The sequence below is a fragment of the Rana temporaria genome, chromosome 10 (assembly GCF_905171775.1).
Source record: "Rana temporaria chromosome 10, aRanTem1.1, whole genome shotgun sequence".
Taxonomy (NCBI): domain Eukaryota; kingdom Metazoa; phylum Chordata; class Amphibia; order Anura; family Ranidae; genus Rana; species Rana temporaria.
In genome coordinates, this window is record NC_053498.1 from 98,162,275 (window position 1) to 98,183,961 (window position 21,687).

At 41.7% G+C, this 21,687-nt stretch overlaps 1 protein-coding gene across 1 annotated transcript in view; it reads right to left on the reverse strand.

Annotated features, from left to right (window-relative positions):
• LOC120915365 (L-amino-acid oxidase-like) overlaps positions 1-21,687 on the reverse strand; it is a 54,381-nt gene that overhangs the window by 14,360 nt on the left and 18,334 nt on the right. The window contains exons 3-4 of the mRNA XM_040325794.1: positions 16,573-16,682; positions 16,120-16,321 (exon numbers count right to left, since the gene is read on the reverse strand). Coding sequence (XP_040181728.1) covers positions 16,120-16,321; positions 16,573-16,682 — 312 coding nt within the window. The remainder of the gene's footprint in view (positions 1-16,119; positions 16,322-16,572; positions 16,683-21,687) is intronic.

The window sequence follows — 21,687 nt, forward strand, 5'->3', positions numbered from 1 at the left end:
CAGAGCCACCCGTCACGTGACCCCGCCCCCTCTGACGTACCTCTGCTACATCACTGGGTAAGCCCGAGAAGAGAAAAGGTCTTTCCTTTTCTTGGTCTTCCCCAGTGACGTAGCAGAGGTACGTCAGAGGGGGCGGGGTCACGTGACGGGTGGCTCTGCCTCCTCTATATAAGAAATGTCACAGCTTCAGCCGCTCATTCGCTGGGCTGTGCCCAGCGGTGAGAGGAGGTCCGGGATGCTGCTGCGCCGGATGGATGGATCTTCACATCGCCGGAGCGGAGATCACCCGACGCTGGATCTTCTCATCGCGGGAGATCACCCGCACCCGTCGCAGGATCAGGACAACGCAGGAAGCCGGGAACGAGTGGATTTTTCAGCGCTGGAGTATTTTTTTTTTTTTTTTAATAAAGGACTTTATTCTTTTGTGTCAGTGTGTTTTTTTTACAATACTTTTTACTTCCTTCGTGAAATGGTAGAGGTACAGTGTACCCCATTACCATTTCACACAGGGGGGGTCAGGATCTGGGGGTCCCCTTTGTTAAAGGGGTCTTCCAGATTCTGATAAACCTCCCGCCCGCATACCCCCACAACCACCGGGCAAGGGTTGTGGGGATGAGACCCTTGTCCCCATCAACATGGGGACATCCTCCCCATGTTGAGGGCATGTGGCCTGGTGCGGTTCAGGAGAGAGGGGGGGCCGCACTCTGTCCCCCCTCTTTTCTGCGGCCGGCCAGGTCAACGTGCTCGGATAATGGGTCTGGTTATGGATATTTAGGGGGAACCGCACGTCATTTTTGTTTTAAATTGACGGCGGGGTTCCCCTGAATATCCATACCAGACCTGAAGGGTCTGGTTATGGATATTTACCGGGAACCGCACGTCACTTTTGTTTTAAATTGACGGCGGGGTTCCCCTGAATATCCATACGACTTCTGGAGCTGGACTTCAAGAAAGGGTGAAATGTTTTTTATTAACGGACGTTAGAAAGGAATGATATAACGGATGTATACGGATATATACGGATAAACATTATCCGTTTTCAATAAAGGAAGAATGGTAAAATATTTATCCGTATGTATCCGTTATTAAATCCGTTAATAAACGTCCGTTAATAGGTGTAAAACGGATATTATAAAACGGACATACAATCCATAGTGTGAAAGAAGCCTAAGAAGATATAACCATGCCTATGGTGCAGCAGAAAATGTATAGCACAGTGAGGAAGGTTTGTGATCCCGGATGATAGGACAGTCAAAATTAGAAGCAGCTTGTGTTACACTAACAGTGTAGCACAAGCCGGCAGAGACTCTTTCCGTGCTGCCCCCCAGCAAAGTGCTGCTCTAGGCCTGGGCCTTGATGGCCTAGGCCAGGATACAGCGTTGGGTTTAGCTAGGAATATACTTTTAGTTTTATACAGAAATACCCAGCGCTGTAGTACCACCATAATACCCAAACAATCCCTACATGCAATAAAGATCAAACAGCAATGAAATATAATAAATGTGAAAAAATTAATCATACTCAAAATTTTGAAGTGCAAAATTTGTGTAACAAACTGTATATAATACAATATATGCATTGACTTGAAAAAGTATTCATACCCCTTGAAATTGTCCAAAATTTTTTATGTTACAACCAAACTTGCAAATATATTTTATTGTGATAGACTAACACAAAGTGGCACATAATTGTGAAGTGGAAGGAAAGTGATAAATGGTTTACAACTTTTTTTACAAATAAATATCTGAAAAGTGTGGCGTGCATTTGTATTCAGCCCCCTTGAGTCAACACTTTGTAGAACCAGCGTTGCACATCTAGAAAGTGACATTTTTGCCCATTCTTCTTTGCAAAATAGCTCAAGCTCTGTCAGATTGGATGGAGAGCATCTGTGAACATCAAATTTCAAGTCTTGTCACAGATTTTCAATTGGATTCAGGTCTGGACTTTGATTGGGCTATTCAAACACATGAACATGCTTTAATCTTCACCATTCCATTGTAGCTCTGGCTGTATGTTTAGAGTCTTTGTTCTGCTGGAAGGTAAACCTCCGCACCAGTCTCAAGTCTTTTGCAGACTCTTAGCAGGTTTTCCTCTAAGATTGCCCTGTATTTGACTCCATCCATCTTCCTATCAACTCAGACAAGCTTCCCTGTCCCTGCTGAAGAAAAGCATCCCCACAACATGATGCTGCCACCACCATGTTTCACAGTGGGGATGGTGTGTTCAGGGTGATGTGCAGTGTTTGTTTTTCACCACACTCAGCGTTTTGCTTTTAGGCCAAAAAGTTCAATTTTGGTCTCATGTGATCATAGCACCTTCATCCACATGGCTGCTGTGTCCCCCACATAGTGTAGCCGGTCCTGATGATGCAGAAAATGAAATTGGTCTGCATCACAGAAAAAACTGAGAATTTGTTAAATATTAAGTGATATCTTATATCAAAGAAGAATGGGAAATAAAGACAGAACTTGGTCCCTATAGTCAGCTATTGCTGCCAGAAGGACCCTTTATACTTTGAAATGTAGGCCGAATCAAAATACCAAAGAATTGTTCTCAAGAATGCCTATAGCTTGGCTGAAAAAAAAAAAAAGATTTTGAGAGCTATGAATTTATCCAACTGTTTTATGATGCCTTACCAAATAACTTAAAAATTGTTATGGCCCGGGATTACCATTCCAAAAATAGTCTGGATTGGCCAATAACAGAGAGCACCTTCCTTTTTTACTGTTTTACAAAACATTGGTAGGCCTCAGGATAAGTTTAAAAAGCCTGCTCAGATAATAACTGAGGCTCAGGTTAAAAAGAATCAGGGACAATTTGAGTCTCCAAAAAGTATTTACACTGAAGTTGTTAAAAACTCAGGTCCTCCCAATCAACGGAAGGTTAAACCCAATCTAGGTGATAAAAAGATACCATTTGTTTCTGAAAACGCAATTAAAAAGTTTATAATAAAGCGGTCTACTCATTACAGAGATAATCAACCTAATCAGACAAAAGATTAAAGTAGTTCTGAATCGCATGGGTCTAAAAAGCTCCAGGCTTCTAATGTTCAAAAACCCACCCACAAGGGTTCATTGAAAAAATAGAAGTTTACATGACAGGTTAGATCAGATGCAGTCTCAATTTGGGGTATTGACAGAACAGATGGAAAAATGTATCAAATTTTCTCATTGTCCAATCCAAAAATCCTTCTTTTAGAAGAAGGGACCCCAATCCAGAACCCTGTCAAAAACTAAAAAGTGAAAAGCTGACTCAGGTGTCAAATCGTGTAAGTTTTGAAGTCAGATATAGTACTGAGTATGGCATGCAGACCTTTTTTTTTTTTTTTACACAGGGTTTGGAAGGTCACCATTAGCCCATTGTGTTTAATTATTTCGATTATCTAGGCATAGATTGAACAGGAAAGTGCAATGCAGCTTCTTTTTTTTCATTCAAATTTAAGTTTATTTTCAATAAAATAAATACATACATTTGTATTAAATTAGCAAGAAATAAGTCAATAGCACGCAGAAATATAATAATTTAAATACATTTCAATTCATAATAATCATTCCTGTCTTATTAACTGCCACTTATATCTATCCATCATATATGCTCTACACCATGTGGTGAAAGTAAGGCAGTTCACATAAGCTAAATTAAAAGACTATTTCAAAGTAATACTTTAAACTTGAAAGAGAAACAGAATATTTTCATATATCAAGGAATTCCTAGGTCTAGCGTTATCACACAATAAGTTATATAAGGGATAAAACTAATTGAGTGTACCAGATTAAATTACTTAGAATAATTAAAGGATAAGATATCCGGAGTGCATCAACCTCTCCGACACCCCTAACGGGAACTTTCTGTGTCCAAGAGGTTGAGCAAAACCTCCAATCCTCCCTCCCTCCCTCCAATAACTATTACTGGAACTCTCCGATAACCGAAAACAAATTTTCGGAATCCCCATCAAATCTAATTATTTCAAAGGTTTGGTAGAATCCTTCAATTACTTAAACATAAACTTATCTTTTCAAAATAAAACAAACTGAGGACCAAAAATCTTAAGGATTCTATCCCCAGAGATAAAATAATGAGATAAAACCTAAGAAGAATCAGAAGAAAAAAAGAAAGAGTGACAAAAGACAAGAGAGGAAGTGAAAAAAGAAAGCCAGAAGAAAATCAGGAGAGATAGAAAATTAACCTGCCTGCCATCTACCAGCATCGTCCAAAAGACACTGATGTCATCAAAACCTTCACGGAGTATAAGTTATCCCCATGTATTCCAACCAAGGTTCCCAGATTTCATAGAAAAGAGTAGACTTATCCAACATGGAGCAGACCCTTTTCTCTTGTTCCATAATCCATGTGACCTTTCTTTTCATATATAGGATGGAGTGCAATGCAGCTTCACTCACCTAATGCCTCAACACCCAGTTTACACACTGACTAGATAAGGGCCTCAATATATACTTAAAATACTTTGGAGTCACCTATATGGGGTGTAACTTGATTTCATGCTTGATAGTACGATTGGGGTAATTGTCACGATTTACGGCACATGATAATTAATGTACAGCTATGCAATCAACCATAGGCAACCTAAAAGGAATCTATATTTACTAATCAACGGGTTCTGAAAGCGCCATCTACAGTGTCTGAAGCTGCATTGTTGTTGCAGGAAGAGGAACTCTATCTTGAGTCCATAGAATAAGCTTTGGTGTTCACATCTTTATAGACAAGTTTGATGTCTCTGTTACAATACTGCCATCTTGTGGCGGATTTTTATCACTTCATGGTTAATTTATAACCAGTTATCTCTCCAGTTATCGAAATGTTTGCATAATAGTAAGATACATGTGTACCTCAAACCTTAAACATGAATATCTGTCAAGACTTACATTTAAAACACAGATAAAGAATACAAATAGATTGCGGGTATATTCACTAATGCATCTCCTCTATATATGCTCCAGATGTTTAATTAACGGCCAATTGCATTTATTTTTATTTGCAGCTCCAAACTGCCTGAAATTACTGCCTGACCAAACAGAAGTTATAGAAAAGGATAGAAAGACAAGATTAGGGAAGGAAAGGTAGAGAGAAAAAGAAAGGAAAGGATAAATACAAAGTATAAACGATCTCTATTATAGCTCCATCAGGCTCTATACAGTCCTCGCACCGACACAAGGGGTGATTACCACACCACCCTTTGATCCAACCGTATCCTCAAAGTTAGGATAGATTAGTGAGACTACATCTATCCCTGGTTCTTCCCCTCCCCCCCCCCATCTGCTTCGATCCCCTTACCCCCACTTTCCCTGTTTTTTGTTTTTTGTTTTTTTTTGTCTGTCTCTCAGGCAACCAAGTTAGATACTCATAAATCAACAAAATGCCTCCTGACAAAGTTCACTCTATACCTTTATCGCTAAAAATATCATCCATAAATGCAAAAGGGCTCAACATCCCTGAAAAAAGAACTAAACTTATTAACGAATTCTCCAAACGAACAGTCAACATCATTCTTATACAAGAAACCCACTTTAAATCTGATAAGATTCCAATAATAAAAGATAAAAGATTTCCAACTTCCTTTTTTACGCTACCAATCCAATTGGTAAGACAAAAGGTGTTTCAGTATTGATATCCAGACAGACCCCATTCCAAATTGTAGACACTTTGATTGACCCCGAAGGTCGCTATATTTTTCTGAAAGGGAAGCTGAATCAGCACCCCATCACTATCACCAATATCTATGCCCCAAACATGAGGCAGGTAGCCTTCTTCTGCAAAATCAAAGATCTCTTAACAACTTTCGCCTCAGGAACCCTGATTTTTGGAGGGGATTTTAACACTCCTTTAAATCCTCTTATAGATACCTCAAATGGTTCATCGTGCTTACCGTTTAGGGCCCTAAAACAAATAAAGATTCAATTTCAAGACCTCATGCTTCATGACACATGGAGAATTCTGAACCCTCAGACTAAGGACTACACATACTAGTGGCCTGGGATTTTATCGATGCAGTACTAAAACATATAGGTTTTTTGCCTCAAATGAGATCATTTATTAAGGTCTTGTATTCTAGTCCAACAGCAAGAGTCAGAGTCAATGGCCACCTATCGAACGCCTTCAACCTTCGCAACGGAACCAGACAGGGATGTCCCCTGTCTCCACTATTATTTGTCCTAACACTTGAACCCCTGCTTAATAAAATTAGGTCAAATAGAGACATTGTGGGAATTGAGATTCATGACAAAAAAAATAAGATTGCAGCCTTCGCTGACGATATGCTTCTTTTTCTTTCGAATCCTCATATTTCCATACCTAACCTTCTAAAAGATCTAGAACACTTCCATTTACTGTCAAATTTTAAAATTAATCACTCCAAATCCAACGCCCTCAACATCTCATTACTCAATGATAAGGTAGAATTATGCAAGAAAAACTTCCCATTTAGGTGGGCCAGCCACGGTATCACATACTTAGGAATTAAAATCTCATCAAACCTAAAAGACCTCTTCCATCTCAATTACGAACCCGTTCTGAGAGAGACACAGGAAGACTTGAAAAGATGGAACGCCCTAAATGTATCCTGGTTCGGTCGAGCCTCCCTGATTAAAATGACCATCCTGCCAAGGTTTCTCTATATTATGCAGACAATCCCAATCAAAATCCCCCTATAATTTTTCGCCGCATTCAGGAAAGCTTGCTCCTCATTCATATGGAGGGGTAAGTCCCCTAGAATCAAATTCTCGCGACTAATTTTACACAAGAGCAGGGGTGGTATAGCCTTACCTGACCTTAGGAAATACCATCAAGCTGCCCTACTGACGAGAATAGTAGACTGGAATATACATCATACAGTGAAAGACTGGGTTTCCCTAGAACAAGCGCAATACCCTCATGAGTTAAAAACTCTACCATGGATCAATCCTAAGTATCACTCAAGCTTCATAAAAACACATCCCCTTATTGGACCTACACTCGAATGCTTCCGGAACACTTTTAAAGTAAAAAATCAATCTCCATGGCTCAGCCCTCTGACACCGCTACAACATAACCCTGACTTTCCCCCAGGCATGGAAAAATCGTTTCCAATACATCAATGGCCATACAAAGAGGTCCTGGCAAAACACTTTATTAAAAATGGGAAATTCCTCTCTAGAGAGGACATCTTAAAAGAAATCAAACCGTCCCTCCTATCTCAATGGAACTATATTCAAATTAAACACTTTTTAACCAATAATGAAAACGTCCATCACTGGAAAAGACCCCTCACTTCGCTAGAAAATCTCTGCACTAAAACGTCCCCACACAGACATATTATCTCGACTGTTTACAATTCGCTATTTGAAGACGACACTGACTTCTCCAGCTCATCCTGTAAAGCATGGGAAAGAGATCTAGACATAGAACTGACTGAGGAAGACTGTGAGACAATTTATCTTTACGCACAGAAAGGATCACTAAATGTGGCCACACAAGAAAGTGGCTTCAAGATCATTACCAGATGGTATAGAACCCCTACAATTCTGCATAAAATTTCACCCCTGATGTCTGACAGATGTTGGAGATGTAAAAGAGAGGAGGGCTCTATGCTACACGTTTGGTGGTCATGTCCTCTAATTCAGTCCTTCTGGATATCGGGTTAAATTAGTTACATCGTTACATCGGAAGCTTATCCAGGGAACGTACGGGGGGGTGCGTTCCTTGGATAAGACTGACAGGCGTCTCAGCCCATCAGGTTGACCGGTTCTGGCTACCGGTAACCTGATTGGCTGAAGCGTCATCGAGGGCGGGAGAAGACATCGAGGGACATGGATGGCTTACTCCAGTAAAGGTAAGTGCCGGGTGGGGAGGGGCATTTTACAGGGCACAGCAGCGATGAAGGGCACAGTGACATCAATGGGCACAGTGGCGACAATAGGCACAGTGGGGACAATGGGCACAGTGGGGACAATTGGCACAGCGGCATGAATGGGCACAGTGGCGACAATTAAAGAGCACAGTGATATCAATGGGCACAGTGGCGACAATGGGCACAGTGGCGACAATTAAAGGGCACAGTGGTGACAATTGGCACAGTGGCGACAATTGATGGCACAGTGGATGTGTTTGATGGCATGGCACAGTGGCTGCGTTTGATGGCATGGCAAAGTGACTGCGTTTGATGGCATGGCATAGTGGTGCAAATTGATGGCACAGTGGCTGCGTTTGATGGCATGGCACAGTGGCTGCGTTTGATGGCATGGCACAGTGACTGCATTTGATGGCACAGTGGCTGTGTTTGATGGCATGGCATAGTGACTGCATTTGATGGCATGGAACAGTGGTGACAATTGATGGCACAGTGGCTGCGTTTGATGGCATGGCATAGTGACTGCATTTGATGGCATGGCACAGTGGTGCGAATTGATGGCACAGTGGTTGCGTTTGATGGCATGGAACAGTGGTGACAATTGATGGCACAGTGGCTGCGTTTGATGGCATGGCACAGTAACTGCATTTGATGGCATGGCACAGTGGTGCGAATTGATGGCACAGTGGCTGCGTTTGATGGCATGGTACAGTGGTGACAATTGATGGCACAGTGGCTGCGTTTGATGGCACAGTGGCTGCATTTGATGGGCACAGTGAGGCTGCAATTTTTTTTTTTCGTTTGCGCCCCCCCCAACAATTTTGAGCACCAGCCGCCGCTGTTGAAAAGTAAAAAAAAAAAAATCCTTGAATTAAACACCTCATTTGACTAAGGGCAGGAGGACGAGGGGGGGGGGGGGGGGGGTGACTGTGATTTCATCTTGCAGCCAAAATCTTGCAGTGAAGAACAACAAGCAGTCCTTTGGAATGTGCCTCTGTGTGTGAGTAAGTTAGACAGTAGGCAAAAAGACACATTTTTGTTCCTTACAGGTATGTCATGGAAGCAGGATTCCATGATGATTTATCAAACATAATGAAGTTATTGGACAAATATCCAAGTAACTATTTTGTCTCAGAAATATTTCCAACAAATACAGGATTTATTTTCTGAATCGGCTGAATCATTTGAAAAAGTTTCACAGCTGACCATAGGTGTGCGCAGGGGGTGTGCCTGGGCACACCCTAATCACCCTGTTCGGCGCAGATTCCCCCTGCTGATATTCCACCAAAGCCCCCTCAATGGGGCTCCTGAATTTTTTTAAAAAAAATTGTAAATATAAAAATAATAATAAAAAAATATATATAAATAAAAAAATACTTACATTGTCCGCTGCCCTACTGACACCAAACTCTGCACTACAGAAAAGTACACTGCCTACTAACACCGTCCATGTTTTAATACATTTGGGGTTCACATCTATGCAGCTGACCTTGTAAATATTTTAGGCACTACCCTGAAGTCATAGGAAAGGCCTAGTTGAACGTTTATTAAAAAGGTTATATGGTCTCCATGGAAAAGGCCATTAAATATGAACCTTCCCCATCCTATCACAATTGGCGCAACTGCCATATGATGAAGAAAGACTGAACTCTTTATTGAGATCTATCTCAATGAATAGTTAAATCCACATCTTTGAGGCGCTGTAGGAGCAGTGTATACACCACTCCTAAAGCACCCCTGCCCATTGAAATCAATGGGCAGTGCCGCCGAACCGCCGGCAAAGCGCCGATGCAGTGACACTTTTAACCCTTTTTCCACCGCTAGCAGGGGTTAAAAGTGCCTCGCTAGCGGCCAAATAGCGCTGCAAAAATGACGGTATAAATAGCAGCGTTTTACCGGCGGCACCGCAATGCATCAATTTGAAGTGAAGAACAGTTCTTTAAAATTAAATCAATCTGCTGCATTAAAAACAATGAACAATAATGTTCATATAAACACTATAGAGTTCTTATTTAGTATGATGATAATCCAACTCCAAAGAGGAAAAAGGCTCCACACACACAGCACCACAGTGATACAGACAAACTGCTTACCAAACAGCAATGACCCTCAAATTATATTCATGCACAATTGTTATTCCACTTTCAAGCATGATAGGGTTGCTCTCTGGGCTTCTATCAGTGGAGACACCAGGATCAAGGTTTACCAGCCAGGTATTAGGCGATGATACTGCAAGGTATCTTCAACAGCCAGTTTTCACACATGCACGGATCACTTGTCTCACCATAAATAGAATTATACCTCATAGGAGCATAAAGGAAGCTACCAATGTATCACATTTGAAACCACTATATTATAACGGTAAGTACATTTACATAAGTACATGGAAATGTGCATTGGATAATCCCCACATAGGGCGTGGTGTTCGGCGTTATGATGTCCTAAGTTCCAATCTACCCGTTTCGTCACCATTTGACGTCATCAGGGGTGACGAAACGCATAAGAGGCGACATGTGACATTTGACGTCATCACGCCGAACGACGTGGCCCTTTTATGGTGAGACAAGTGATTCTGTGCCTGTGTGGAGACTGGATGTTCAGGATACCTTGGAGTATTGTTTTTATTGGTCCATCAGTGCACCAACACCTTTGCAGCCATTGTGCTACATGCTGGGTGCTTGGTGTGCTCTTGTACCTTTAAAGGAGGGGTGGCTTCCCTTCAGTTCACCTGCCCCTGTCTATCCATTAAAATGCATGTGCCTCCACTGTGGGGACGCTCATTGTTTAGTGTTAGGACCACAGATATTGCAGGGTGCCTTGGCGCGGCTCTGTGGCTCACGCATGCGTTTGCAAATGCGTGCGGGCCGAACCCCTGTTTTTAACGCATACTGTAGACAGGTTAATTGGTTCTCTGCAAGCTGGTCGGTAAGTAGGCTTGGTTTTTCCCTGGGCATTCCCCAGGTTTTTGTTGTTACCTTGGAGTATTACCACTTAAAACCTGGCTGGTAAAACCTGCATCCTGGTGCCTCCTCTGGTAGAAGGGTGCAGCTTTATCCCTTGGAAGTGGAATAACAAGTGAGCATGAATGACTCGATAATGTGTAGATCCTTTTCTGACACTGGAGATGGTGCTGGGATTCCCTCTTTGAAGTTGGATCATCATTATGTATGAACTCTGTAGTGTTTATATGGACATTATGGTTCATTGGGCCAAATCTTCAAAGGAGATACGCAGGCGGAACTGCTGTTCAGCCTGCGTATCCCTGTGGCTATCTTTGGAAACGATCCTCAGAAGGATTTTTCCAAAGATAGGCATAAGATCCGACATCTGTAAGAGACTTACACTGTCGGATCTTAGGATGCAGTACCGCATCCGCCACTGGGGGCATTTCGAGTCGAAATGCCGCTTTGCGTATGCAAATGAGTACTTAGGCAGATCCACAAAGCTTTTTAGCTTTGTGTTTTCTGCGTAAGTTACGTTTTGCATGCGTAAAATTAGGGATGCTTTTACAAGGCCTAAACTGTTTAGACCTTGTAAAAACAAACCTTTTTTTCGATCGCCGCGTTTTTTTTAAAATTTCGATTTTTTTTTTCCCAGCGCGTATTTTTTTTTTTACCCGACGCAACTTTATTGTCCCGTCGCGATCCACAAAGCCTGGCGTAAAGTACGTTCGCGCGATGCACGTCGGGAAAAATGATGTCACGCGCATGCGCCGAACGTCCGGCGCGGGAGCGCGCCTCAATTAAATAGGAATCGCCCCCTCGATCAGACGACCGCCTTGCGACGGAGGCACTTAGGTTACACGGCGTGTAATTTCTAGGTAAGTGCTTTGTGGATCGGGCACTTAGGTAGAAATTTAACGCCTGTGTAACTTAACTGCTGAAAGTTAAGTTAGGCAGGTTTTTTGAGAATTTGGCCCATTGTTTTTAGCTCTGAAGGTTCATTTGATGTATTATCTACCGTATTTATCAGTGTAGAACACGCACAGGTGTATAACACGCACCCTAACTTTAACCACTTAAGGACTGCCTCCTGCAGATATACATCGGCAGAATGGCACGGCTGGACACAAGCACGTACCTGTACGTCCTCTTTAAGTGCCCAGCCGTGGTTCGCCATGACCGCGGACGCGGGACCCGTGGACCTGATCGCCGCTGGAGTCCCGCGATCGGTCCCCGGTGCTGAAGAACGGGGAGAACTGTGTGTAAACACAGCTTCACCGTTCTTCACAGTGGTAGCTTCATTGATCGTGTGTTCTCTGATATAGGGAAACACGATCAATGACGTCACACCTACAGCCACACCCCCCTACAGTTAGAAAAACATATGAGGTCACACATAACCCCTACAGAGCCCCCTAGTGGTTAACTCCTAAACTGCACCGTCATTTTCACAGTAAACAATGCATTTTTATAGCATTTTTTGCTGTGAAAATGAAAATGGTCCCAAAAATGTGTCAAAATTGTCCGATGTGTCCGCCATAATGTCGCAGTCACGAAAAAAAAAACGCTGATCGCCGCCATTAGTAGTAAAAAAAAAAAATTAAAAAGGGAATAAAACTATCTCCATCGATAAATGCTTATTGTGAATTTTTTTAACACAAATAGGTAGAAGAATACGTATCGGCCTAAACTGAGGAAAAAAACGTTTTTTTTATATATTTTTGGGGGATATTTATTATAACAAAAAGTAAAAAATATTGCATTTTTTTCAAAATTGTCGCTCTATTTTTGTTTATAGCGCAAAAAATAAAAACCGCAGAGGTGATCAAATACCACCAAAAGAAAGCTCTATTTGTGGGGAAAAAAGGACGCCAATTTTGTTTGGGAGCCACATTCCACGACCGTGCAATTGTCAGTTAAAGCGACGCAGTGCCGAATTGCAAAAACTGCCCAGGTCCTTTACCTGCATAAAGGTCTGGGTCTTAAGTGGTTAAGAGGGAAGTCTCAGGAAAAAAACTTTTCACAGCCCCCTGCGTATAACACGCAGGCACAGTTCACCCTCTATTTTCAGGGTAAAAAAGTGAGTGTTATACGCCAATAAATACAGTATTTGTGATCAACACATTTTTGCTAACGGCTTTTATATATCTGGTTTAAGCGTGGGTGTAATATTTGTATTTTAGTCCTATCAAATTGATTTCCACCATAAAGAATACAGCAAAGTGATCCACTATTCTTCCTGAAATGAAATCTGGTATGATGACCATAATTTGAGTGCATTTTTAATGTTGCTAAATAAGGGGGGATTCTCTTCAGAGAGAGACCAATAAATTCAGTTGACAAAACAAAAAACTCAGGTTTAGCTATTCCCTTATGTTCAGACCACAACTAAAAGGAGGCCTCAATATCCCAAACTTCTGGCTGTATTACCTATCAGCCAGATTCACTCAATTAGCCCAATGGTATGCCCCATCGAGGAAGAATCTATCCTCCCATTCCACCTACAAGGACTTCTTTGGTCCAAGACTACTCCACCACAGAAAATAAGACCTTTAAATGTATTTGTCACTCGCACCCTTCAATTATGGAACAGACATGTTACTAAGTTTAACATGTCCTCCATTGTCCCTCCCCTAGCTTCCTTTCTAGGTGATCCGCCCTTCGCTCCCCCAGATAGTGATCAAAATTAATTAAAAATATGGAAACTACATAATCTAACAAATCTAAAATCGCTTATCCACAACAATTCATTCCACTCCTTCACTAACTTACAAACAAAATATGATCTTGCACCTACAGAATATGATAATTATACAAAAATAAAACAATTCTACCAAAAATATTACTCACTCATACTCCACGCCCCCTTCTCACAATTCGAGCAGGTTTGCATTTTCTCCCCAGAGTCCCCACGTGACAAGGGTTTCATTTTCAAGATATATAAAAACCTAAACAAATTCAATATGCCAGAAAAATCACACCCCATGCAACAATGGGAATCAGATCTAAATATATCGCTTTCCCTTGAACAATGGGACACAATCTTTACAGATCTACACAAATGCACCAAAACAATCACTATTAGAGAATCAGCCACTAAATTGCTCTACAGATGGTATCTCACCCCTGCCAAACTCAATTCATTTTACCCATCAACATCCCCACTCTGTTTTAGAGGCTGCCCCACTCATGGGACACTACTACATATATTTTGGGATTGCCCCCATTTAAGCGCCCAGAGGCAATAAAGTTCGCATGTGTTGCGCTATATAAGTTCATTCATTCATTCATTTAAAAAACATCTGGCATAATGCAAGTCTTATAATAGAAAAAATATCTCCTACAAAGATTCCATTAACAACTCAAATATGTATTTTATTCTCTCCCATACAAGATATACCAATAGTTAGTACTAGATTAATCCATACCTTATTTAGCTCTATCCACTGGGCAATTGCGTTTAATTGTCGCTCTTCTAATGTACCCTGGCCACAGATTCTCATTAAATTATCAGAAAGGATACATCATACATTATATGACTCCATGCATATACATAAAAAAATGGATTCTTTGTGATTCTTCATCTCTTGTTTAAGACTAAGGCCTTGTACACACAGGCCAGAATATCGTCAGGAAAAAAACGTTGTTTTTCCCGACGAGATTCTTGGCAAGAATCTCTTGCCGCCCGAGTGTACACACAGACCTTTCAAAAGAACCGCGGTTCTTTTGAAAGGCAAGAACGCGGTAACGCCACATTCAATGCCGTCGCCGCCATCTTGCTTCACTCTATCTATGCCGTGGAAGCTACCGCGCATGCGCCAAAGTCATTTCGAGCATGCACGGGTTTCCACGGCGACAGGTAAGTATACACACTCTCGGGTTTCTCGTCAGGAAACAGGCCGACAAGAATCCAGATGAGAAAATAGAGCGCAGGATCTCTATTTTTCTCATTGAGATTCTGGCCAGATTTCCCGAAGAGAAACCTGAAAGCCTCGTACACACGCTCGGTTTACTTGGCAAGAAAGCTCTGCTAGCAGTTTTCTTGCTGGTTCTTGCCGAGAAAACCGAGCGTGTTAACTACTATTACTCTTTCTGAATATGTAAATGGTTGTTCGCTCATAAGCACAATGTACATTTTCATTTGATTAGTCAATTCTCTTGTATAATGTACTATCAGAATGAATACACTTGTATATATATTACCACTGTAATTTTCCTATATCTTGACCTTTTTCATAATAAAAACCGTTTGTAAACAAAAAAAAAAATATCCCCCACATCAATGCACCACCACCATCCTGAACCGTTGATACAAGGCAGGATAGCTCCATGCTTTCATGTTGTTTATGCCAAATTCTGACCCTACCAGGCAACATTTTTCCAATCTTCTATTGTCCAGTTTTGGTGAGCCTGTGCAAATTGCAGCTTCAGTTTCCTGTTCTTAGCTGACAGGCTTGGCACCCTTGTGGTCTTCTGCTACTGTAGCCCAGCTGCTTCAAGGTTCAAAGTGTTGTGCATTCAGAGATGGTATTCTGCATACCTTGGTTGTAATGAGTGCTTATTTGAGTTACTATTGCCTTTTCATCGTCTCAAACCAGTGCACCCATTTCCCTCTGACCTCTGACATCAATGAGCCATTTTTGTCCACACAACTGCCGCTCACTGGATATTTTCTCTTTCTCAGACCATTCTCTGTAAACCCTAGAGATGGTTGTGCGTGAAAATCCCACTAGATCAGCAGTTTTTAAAACACTCAGACCAGCCCATCTGGCACCAGCAACCATACCACGTTCAAAGTCACTTAAATCCCCTTTTTTCCCCATTCTGATGTTCGGTTTAAACTCCAGCAAGTCCTCTTTACCACGTCTAGAATGCATAAATGCCTTGAGGTGCTGCCATGTGATTGGCTGATTAGCAATTTGTGTTACCAAACAATTTAACAGATGTACCCAATAAAGTGGCCAGTGTGTGTGTGTGTGTATATATATATATATATATATATATATATATATATATATATATATATATATATTGGGAGCTGTCCTTCCGCACAAGTCCATCGATACCTTTATTGAAGAGTGGGTGTTTCTGGTTCTTGCAGTCTGATGAAATTAGTTGGTCAATACCTGCCAATGATGTATAATCTGACTGCTCTGATCCTACACCTGCTCTTCTGTTCTGTTCTATCTTGGATATACACTGTACTCCTGTCATCACATCTCTTCACCCCCAAGAGCTCCCAAAACCCCTAGATAGGGGCAGTAGTTGCTCCCTGCTATCCATGACTGTGAACCAGTACTGGGGACATAGTATTTTCTGAGACACAATGATTACCTTGAATGCCACTTTAGAAAATAGGTCTTTAACGGATATTCCTTCTTCCTCAGAGGTCAGTGCAAACCCAAACAGGTTTGACTTCTTAGCAACATCCTTTTGCAGTTGTCTTATGTTATTGAACAAGTATACATTGTTTTCATTAGATATGATAAAAGGGTTCATTTGCAATTCACACTGACGAATAAATTCCCGTATAAGCCTGTAAAAATGAACAAATGCACGTTTTACGTATTTCACATACTAAGGTTAATAACGTTTTCTGGGAAAGAGCTGGAATCTCTGCACAAATTAATAGAGTGAAACATTATATAGTGTGGGTTTTAATGTGAAAATATGAATCCTCTAGGAAGTGGCAAACTTCGTTTTTAATTATCAGAAAGTACAAAGATGAATTTTATATGTAAAATAAAAATTTTTTTTTATCAATATAAAAGAGCTTTTTTTAAATACCTGTGAGATGGAGGAATACGCATGGGTCCCAGTTCTCCATACCAGCCCTCTGGATCTCTATAGGTCTGTACACGACCTCCTATGCGGTTACTGGCCTCCAGCACTGTCACCTGAAGTATAAAAGAAGTTTAAAAGATTTGAGTCCTGTAATGTGTTCAATAACACCAATCATACCCACCATCAATTTAACGCTAGGCCAAGCTTTTTTGGATAGAGTGAGAAAGGGTTAAATATCTGTTAGGTTTTTATTGTTACTGGTGTCCACTTTGAAGAGACTTACATCTGCCAACTCAACAAGAAGTGCCTGACACCAACAGCAAAAAAGGTCTGGCAGATGTTCTAAACCCCAAGTCCCTCCTCATTGGCTCACTGAATGTGATTGACAGTAGCAGGAGTCAATGACTACCGCTGCTGTCTCAGACAATGAGGAGGGAGAGACCAGGGAGAGCTAAGGCTGTCATTTACATTGCTGGATTGGAATGGGGCTCATGTAAGTAGGGAGAGCTGCTGAACACAGAAGGTTTTTTTTTTACCTTCATGCATCAGTGCACCTTAATCTCTCTTTATTTGACAAGGAAAAATGATGACTGAAAATGTATCAGGTACTATACTATACTTTTATGCACTTACTGTGTGCTCTGACAAAGGAACGTTGCATGACTTCCGATCCAAATTTGTCCTGCGACTTCATGTCCGACTTCAATGAACAGGATTCAACTTTGATCCGACTTTGAGATGATTGCAACTTGTCCTTTTACCCAAAACTATTCCTTTGCTTCTGGTATGGAAGAAACCTCACACCAAATTTATCAGAAAAAACAGCATGGGGTCCCCCCAGATACATACCATGCCCGTTGAGTCTGGTATGGATCTTGAAGGTGGACCCCACCCCAACATTTAAAAAAAAAACAGAGTAGGGTTCCCCCCAAAACCATACTAGACCCTTATCTGAGCATGCTGACTGACAGGCCAGGAAAGGTAGGGGAAAATCGAGTGAGCACCCCACCCCAAAGAAACCTTGTCACACATCAATGACGTCACAAGGAGGTGTGGTCTTTGGATGATGTCATAAGATGGCCACGCCCCATAGGTATATAAGATCCAGCAGACAACGGAGCTGACACAATGGTGGGTAGCAAAGTGTAATTTCTTCAGTGTTGTTACATGAAAAGATATAATGCAATATTTTCAAAACTGTGAGGGGTGCACTCACTTTTGTGAGATACTGTATATTGTTCCAGCCCATATATATTTTGGCCAACTGTACGTAATGCCACATCCATTCAGAGGTCCAAAACAGATAAAGGTTTGCCAAAGCAGGGACACCTGCTAGCTAGTTCCTCTACCATAAGGCTTATGACGCGATACTTCTATAGATATATTTTTAGCCACCTGTTTTAGATAAAGATGTTCCTGTCTTGTTAAAGTTACTTTCCTATGTACATATATATAAAGCCTAAACATTTTTTTTTTTTTTTTATGTTGGAAAGAGTAAAGGAGTTTTAAATGCACTGTCAGGTTTGCCATCTGTGTCTAATTGGTGGTAAAACTGCAGCTCATACTCCTGCTTTTACTGCCCCCACCCATCCAAGTGAACAAGCCCCAAGGCCTGGTTGGAGGGCGGTAAAAAAAAGGTGGTTGAGTGGCCATTTTACCATCCACCCAAGCTGCAAAGGCAGCTATATGGGGGTATACACATACTGCAGCTGCAATGCTTTGTATCCCAGCAAAAATGATCCTCCTTTTCCCATTCAGTGGGCAGTACAGTCAGATCAGTGTATTCTGACAGCATCAGGTCCCCTGGCCTGAACAAAAAACAAATGACTCATCTACTGTATGGCCAGCTTAAAAGACTGCAGAGAATGTGCTAGGCTGCATGATGGCGACAGGACAGTTGGAAGAGATACAAAAACCAAGCTGGGATAGAAAGGGTGTCAAGACAGGCAGGATGCCCAGAGCTCAAATGGGAGGCTGCAAGGATGTGTGCAGTGCAGATTTATGTATGGAGAGAGCAGATAGAATAAGAAACAGGAGACGGGATAAAGTGAATGAGGGAGAGGGGCAGGAGCATTGGTGTCCTTGGGGTATGATCAAAGGCAGAGCTGGCGCTCGCATAAGGCAGCTTAGGCAGCCGCTTTATGGTGCCAGTATGGGGGGGGGCGGTAAAATTCACCATGCACTCCCCTCCTATCCTGGCTCCCTGTGTGGATAAAAAAAACCTCTGTCAGGATCACACACAACTCTCAGCTCATTGATGGATTTAGGCAATCCATTTTTTTGGAGTTGGTAATACATGCCCTCTGAGCATGGGATGAATGGTGATTGCTGATGTGCAGGGCTGGTATTACCATGAGGCGGCTTAAGCGCCTCAGGGTGCAAGGATAGGGGGGCCGTGAAAATCCAAATCCCAACCACTTGTTGGGGATTTGGATTCTTACAGTGCCGCAGACGTGTCTCCCAGCAGTGGGAGCTCAGCTGGGAGACCAGGAGGTGACATATACGATGAAAACATCAACATGGGGACAGGGTGCTTTGGGGGGGGACCACAGGGCATGTGGCCTGGTATGGTTTAGAAGAGAAAGGCACTCTCTTGTCCCCCCCCTTTTCTTGCGGCCTGCCAGGTTGCATGCTCGGATAAGGGTTTGGTATGGATTTTGGGGGGACCCCTATGCCATTATTTTTTTATTTTAGTGCAGGGTTCCTCTTAAATTCCATACCAGACCTGAAGGGCCTGGTATGGATTTTGGGGGGACCCCTACGCTAAAAAAAAAAATTGGCGAAGGGTTCCCCTTAATATTATTACCAGACCTGAAGGACCTGGTATGGATTTTGGTGCGGTGTTCCCCTTAATATTCATACCAGACCCAAAGGGTCTAGTAATGGACTAGGGGAGTAGGAACCCATGCCGTGTTTTTTCAATGATTTTTATCTACAGTATATTGCCGGGATCCGACAATTCATTATAGCCTCGAGCAGTTTTAAATGTATTTTTTCCTTTAGAAATGTAATTTTGCTGTTGTATTGTTCTATACACGGGAAAGATGCTCTATTTTGCAGGCATACTAAGGACACCCCCCATGAACGATATTTAAAGGAATATTTATTTTTTATTGTTTCACTTTAAGCATTATTAAAATCACTGTTCCTAAAAAAAACAGGACCCAGGTCCCCATACACTTTTTATGGCAATAACTTGCATATAAGCCTTTAAAATGAGCACTTTTGATTTTTCATGTTAGTGTCCCATAGACTTTAATGGTGTTCCGCGGCTTTCGAATTTGCCGCAAACACTGCATAATGTTCGCTGTTCGGCGAACAGGCAAACACCGGATGTTCAAATCGATCGGGCTCATCCCTAGTAAGTACCTGATTTTGATCTGTTATCAGCCTCTTACATAATAGTTAGATAACCTACTTACTTTTCCCTGACTTCTTTCTGCAGCACCTTGGTGAGGGCGACATCACCCTCCTTCCAGGCAAATATGGAGAATACAGAGTCAAGCCCTGTACACACGGCCCAGATTCTCGTCAGGAAAAAAAACGTTGTTTTTCCTGACGAGATTCCTGGCAAGAATCTCTCTCCGGCCGAGTGTACAGACACACCATTCAAAAGAACCGCCATTCTTTCGAATGGCACGAACGCGGTGACGTCATCGACTATGACAAGCATGCGCTTGTCACGTTCGGTGCCATCGCCGCAATCTTGCTTCACCCTACGTATGCCTTGGAAGCGACGTGCAAAGTCATTTTCGAGCATGCGGGGGTTTCCATGGAGAGGTAAGTATACACACACACTCTGGTTTCTCGGCAGGAAAACACTGCCGAGAATCTCACGACGAGAAAATAGAGAGCAGGTTCTCAATTTTTCTCGTCTAGATTCTGGTCAGTTTTCTTGACGAGAAACCTCAAAGCCTCGTACACACGCACGGTTTACTCGGCAAGAAAGCTCTGCCAGCAGTTTTCTTGCTGGTTCTTGCAGAGAAAACCATGCGCGTGTACGAGGCTTTACCCAAATCTCAGGATTGGATAATTGTGCACTGTGCTGCAGCTTTGGACTACTCAGCATTTCTTCTTGTCAGCAGGAGGATGTCATTGCCTGCACTACAGGAGTCATGGAAAGGCAAGTATATTATAACTTTTTCCCATCACAGGTTCTTTTTTGCAGCATTTTAGGAGGGGGGGGGGGGAGAACCTTGAATAAGCAAATTTTGTAACTGATGTAAAAGATCTGCTTTAACTGTAGCAGAAAAAAATAGGTATTCTATTCTGGCAGACAGGGCTGTGCTGTGTGGCAGAGCTGTGAAAAGTCAGGACCAGGTGTACAGAAATACAAATCCTTTGGCAGGTAAAATAGCTCTCATGTAGTTCATCTGTATATTCAGTTGTTGGTATGGAATTCAACTTTGATTACAGTATATTGGCATCCTATTTCACCTTTACACACTGATACCACTGTAAACCCTTTTTTATATGCCAACCACTCATCTAGATAAAGTCTAATTTGGTTATGTCATTTGACTGCATTTATTATTTTATTTGTAACGATTCCGAACAATAGTTAGTCAACAATTAATCTTCTTAGAATATATCCTAGAAGGCTACTTTGGGCAAGTCTAAACATTGCATTGTGTAACCTGTCTTTATAATTTATTATGTTTCTTTGCTTACTATTTGCATAATACAAAACGATTGTAGCTACCGATACGTGTCCTTTTATTAGCTGAAGTTTAAAGCGGTAATAAATGCAAAAGCAAATATTTATTATATTGCAGTTTACCAATTCTTAGATGTGATGGACACATTTGTTTTAATATTTAGGCTTTCTTTCTTCTATTTTGATTTGTTGAGCCAGCCAGTAAGTCTGTTGTTTTAGCTGTCTGGCAGATGTATCAGTTACAGGGATGAGACAAACTATTTTCAACTGACAGGGGTGGTTTTATTTATATACCTGTATGTAAAACCTTTATTCCAAAATGAAAAAAATTGTTCACTGTGTAGCGCCTGGTTACTTCCAAGTACCGGTGCTGTTTACATTTAGAGTGGGATCAGAGTGTTAGTTAACTTTGATCAAGATTATTGTGTTCAAAATAGGGTCTCTGTCTCAGCTTGGCTGTG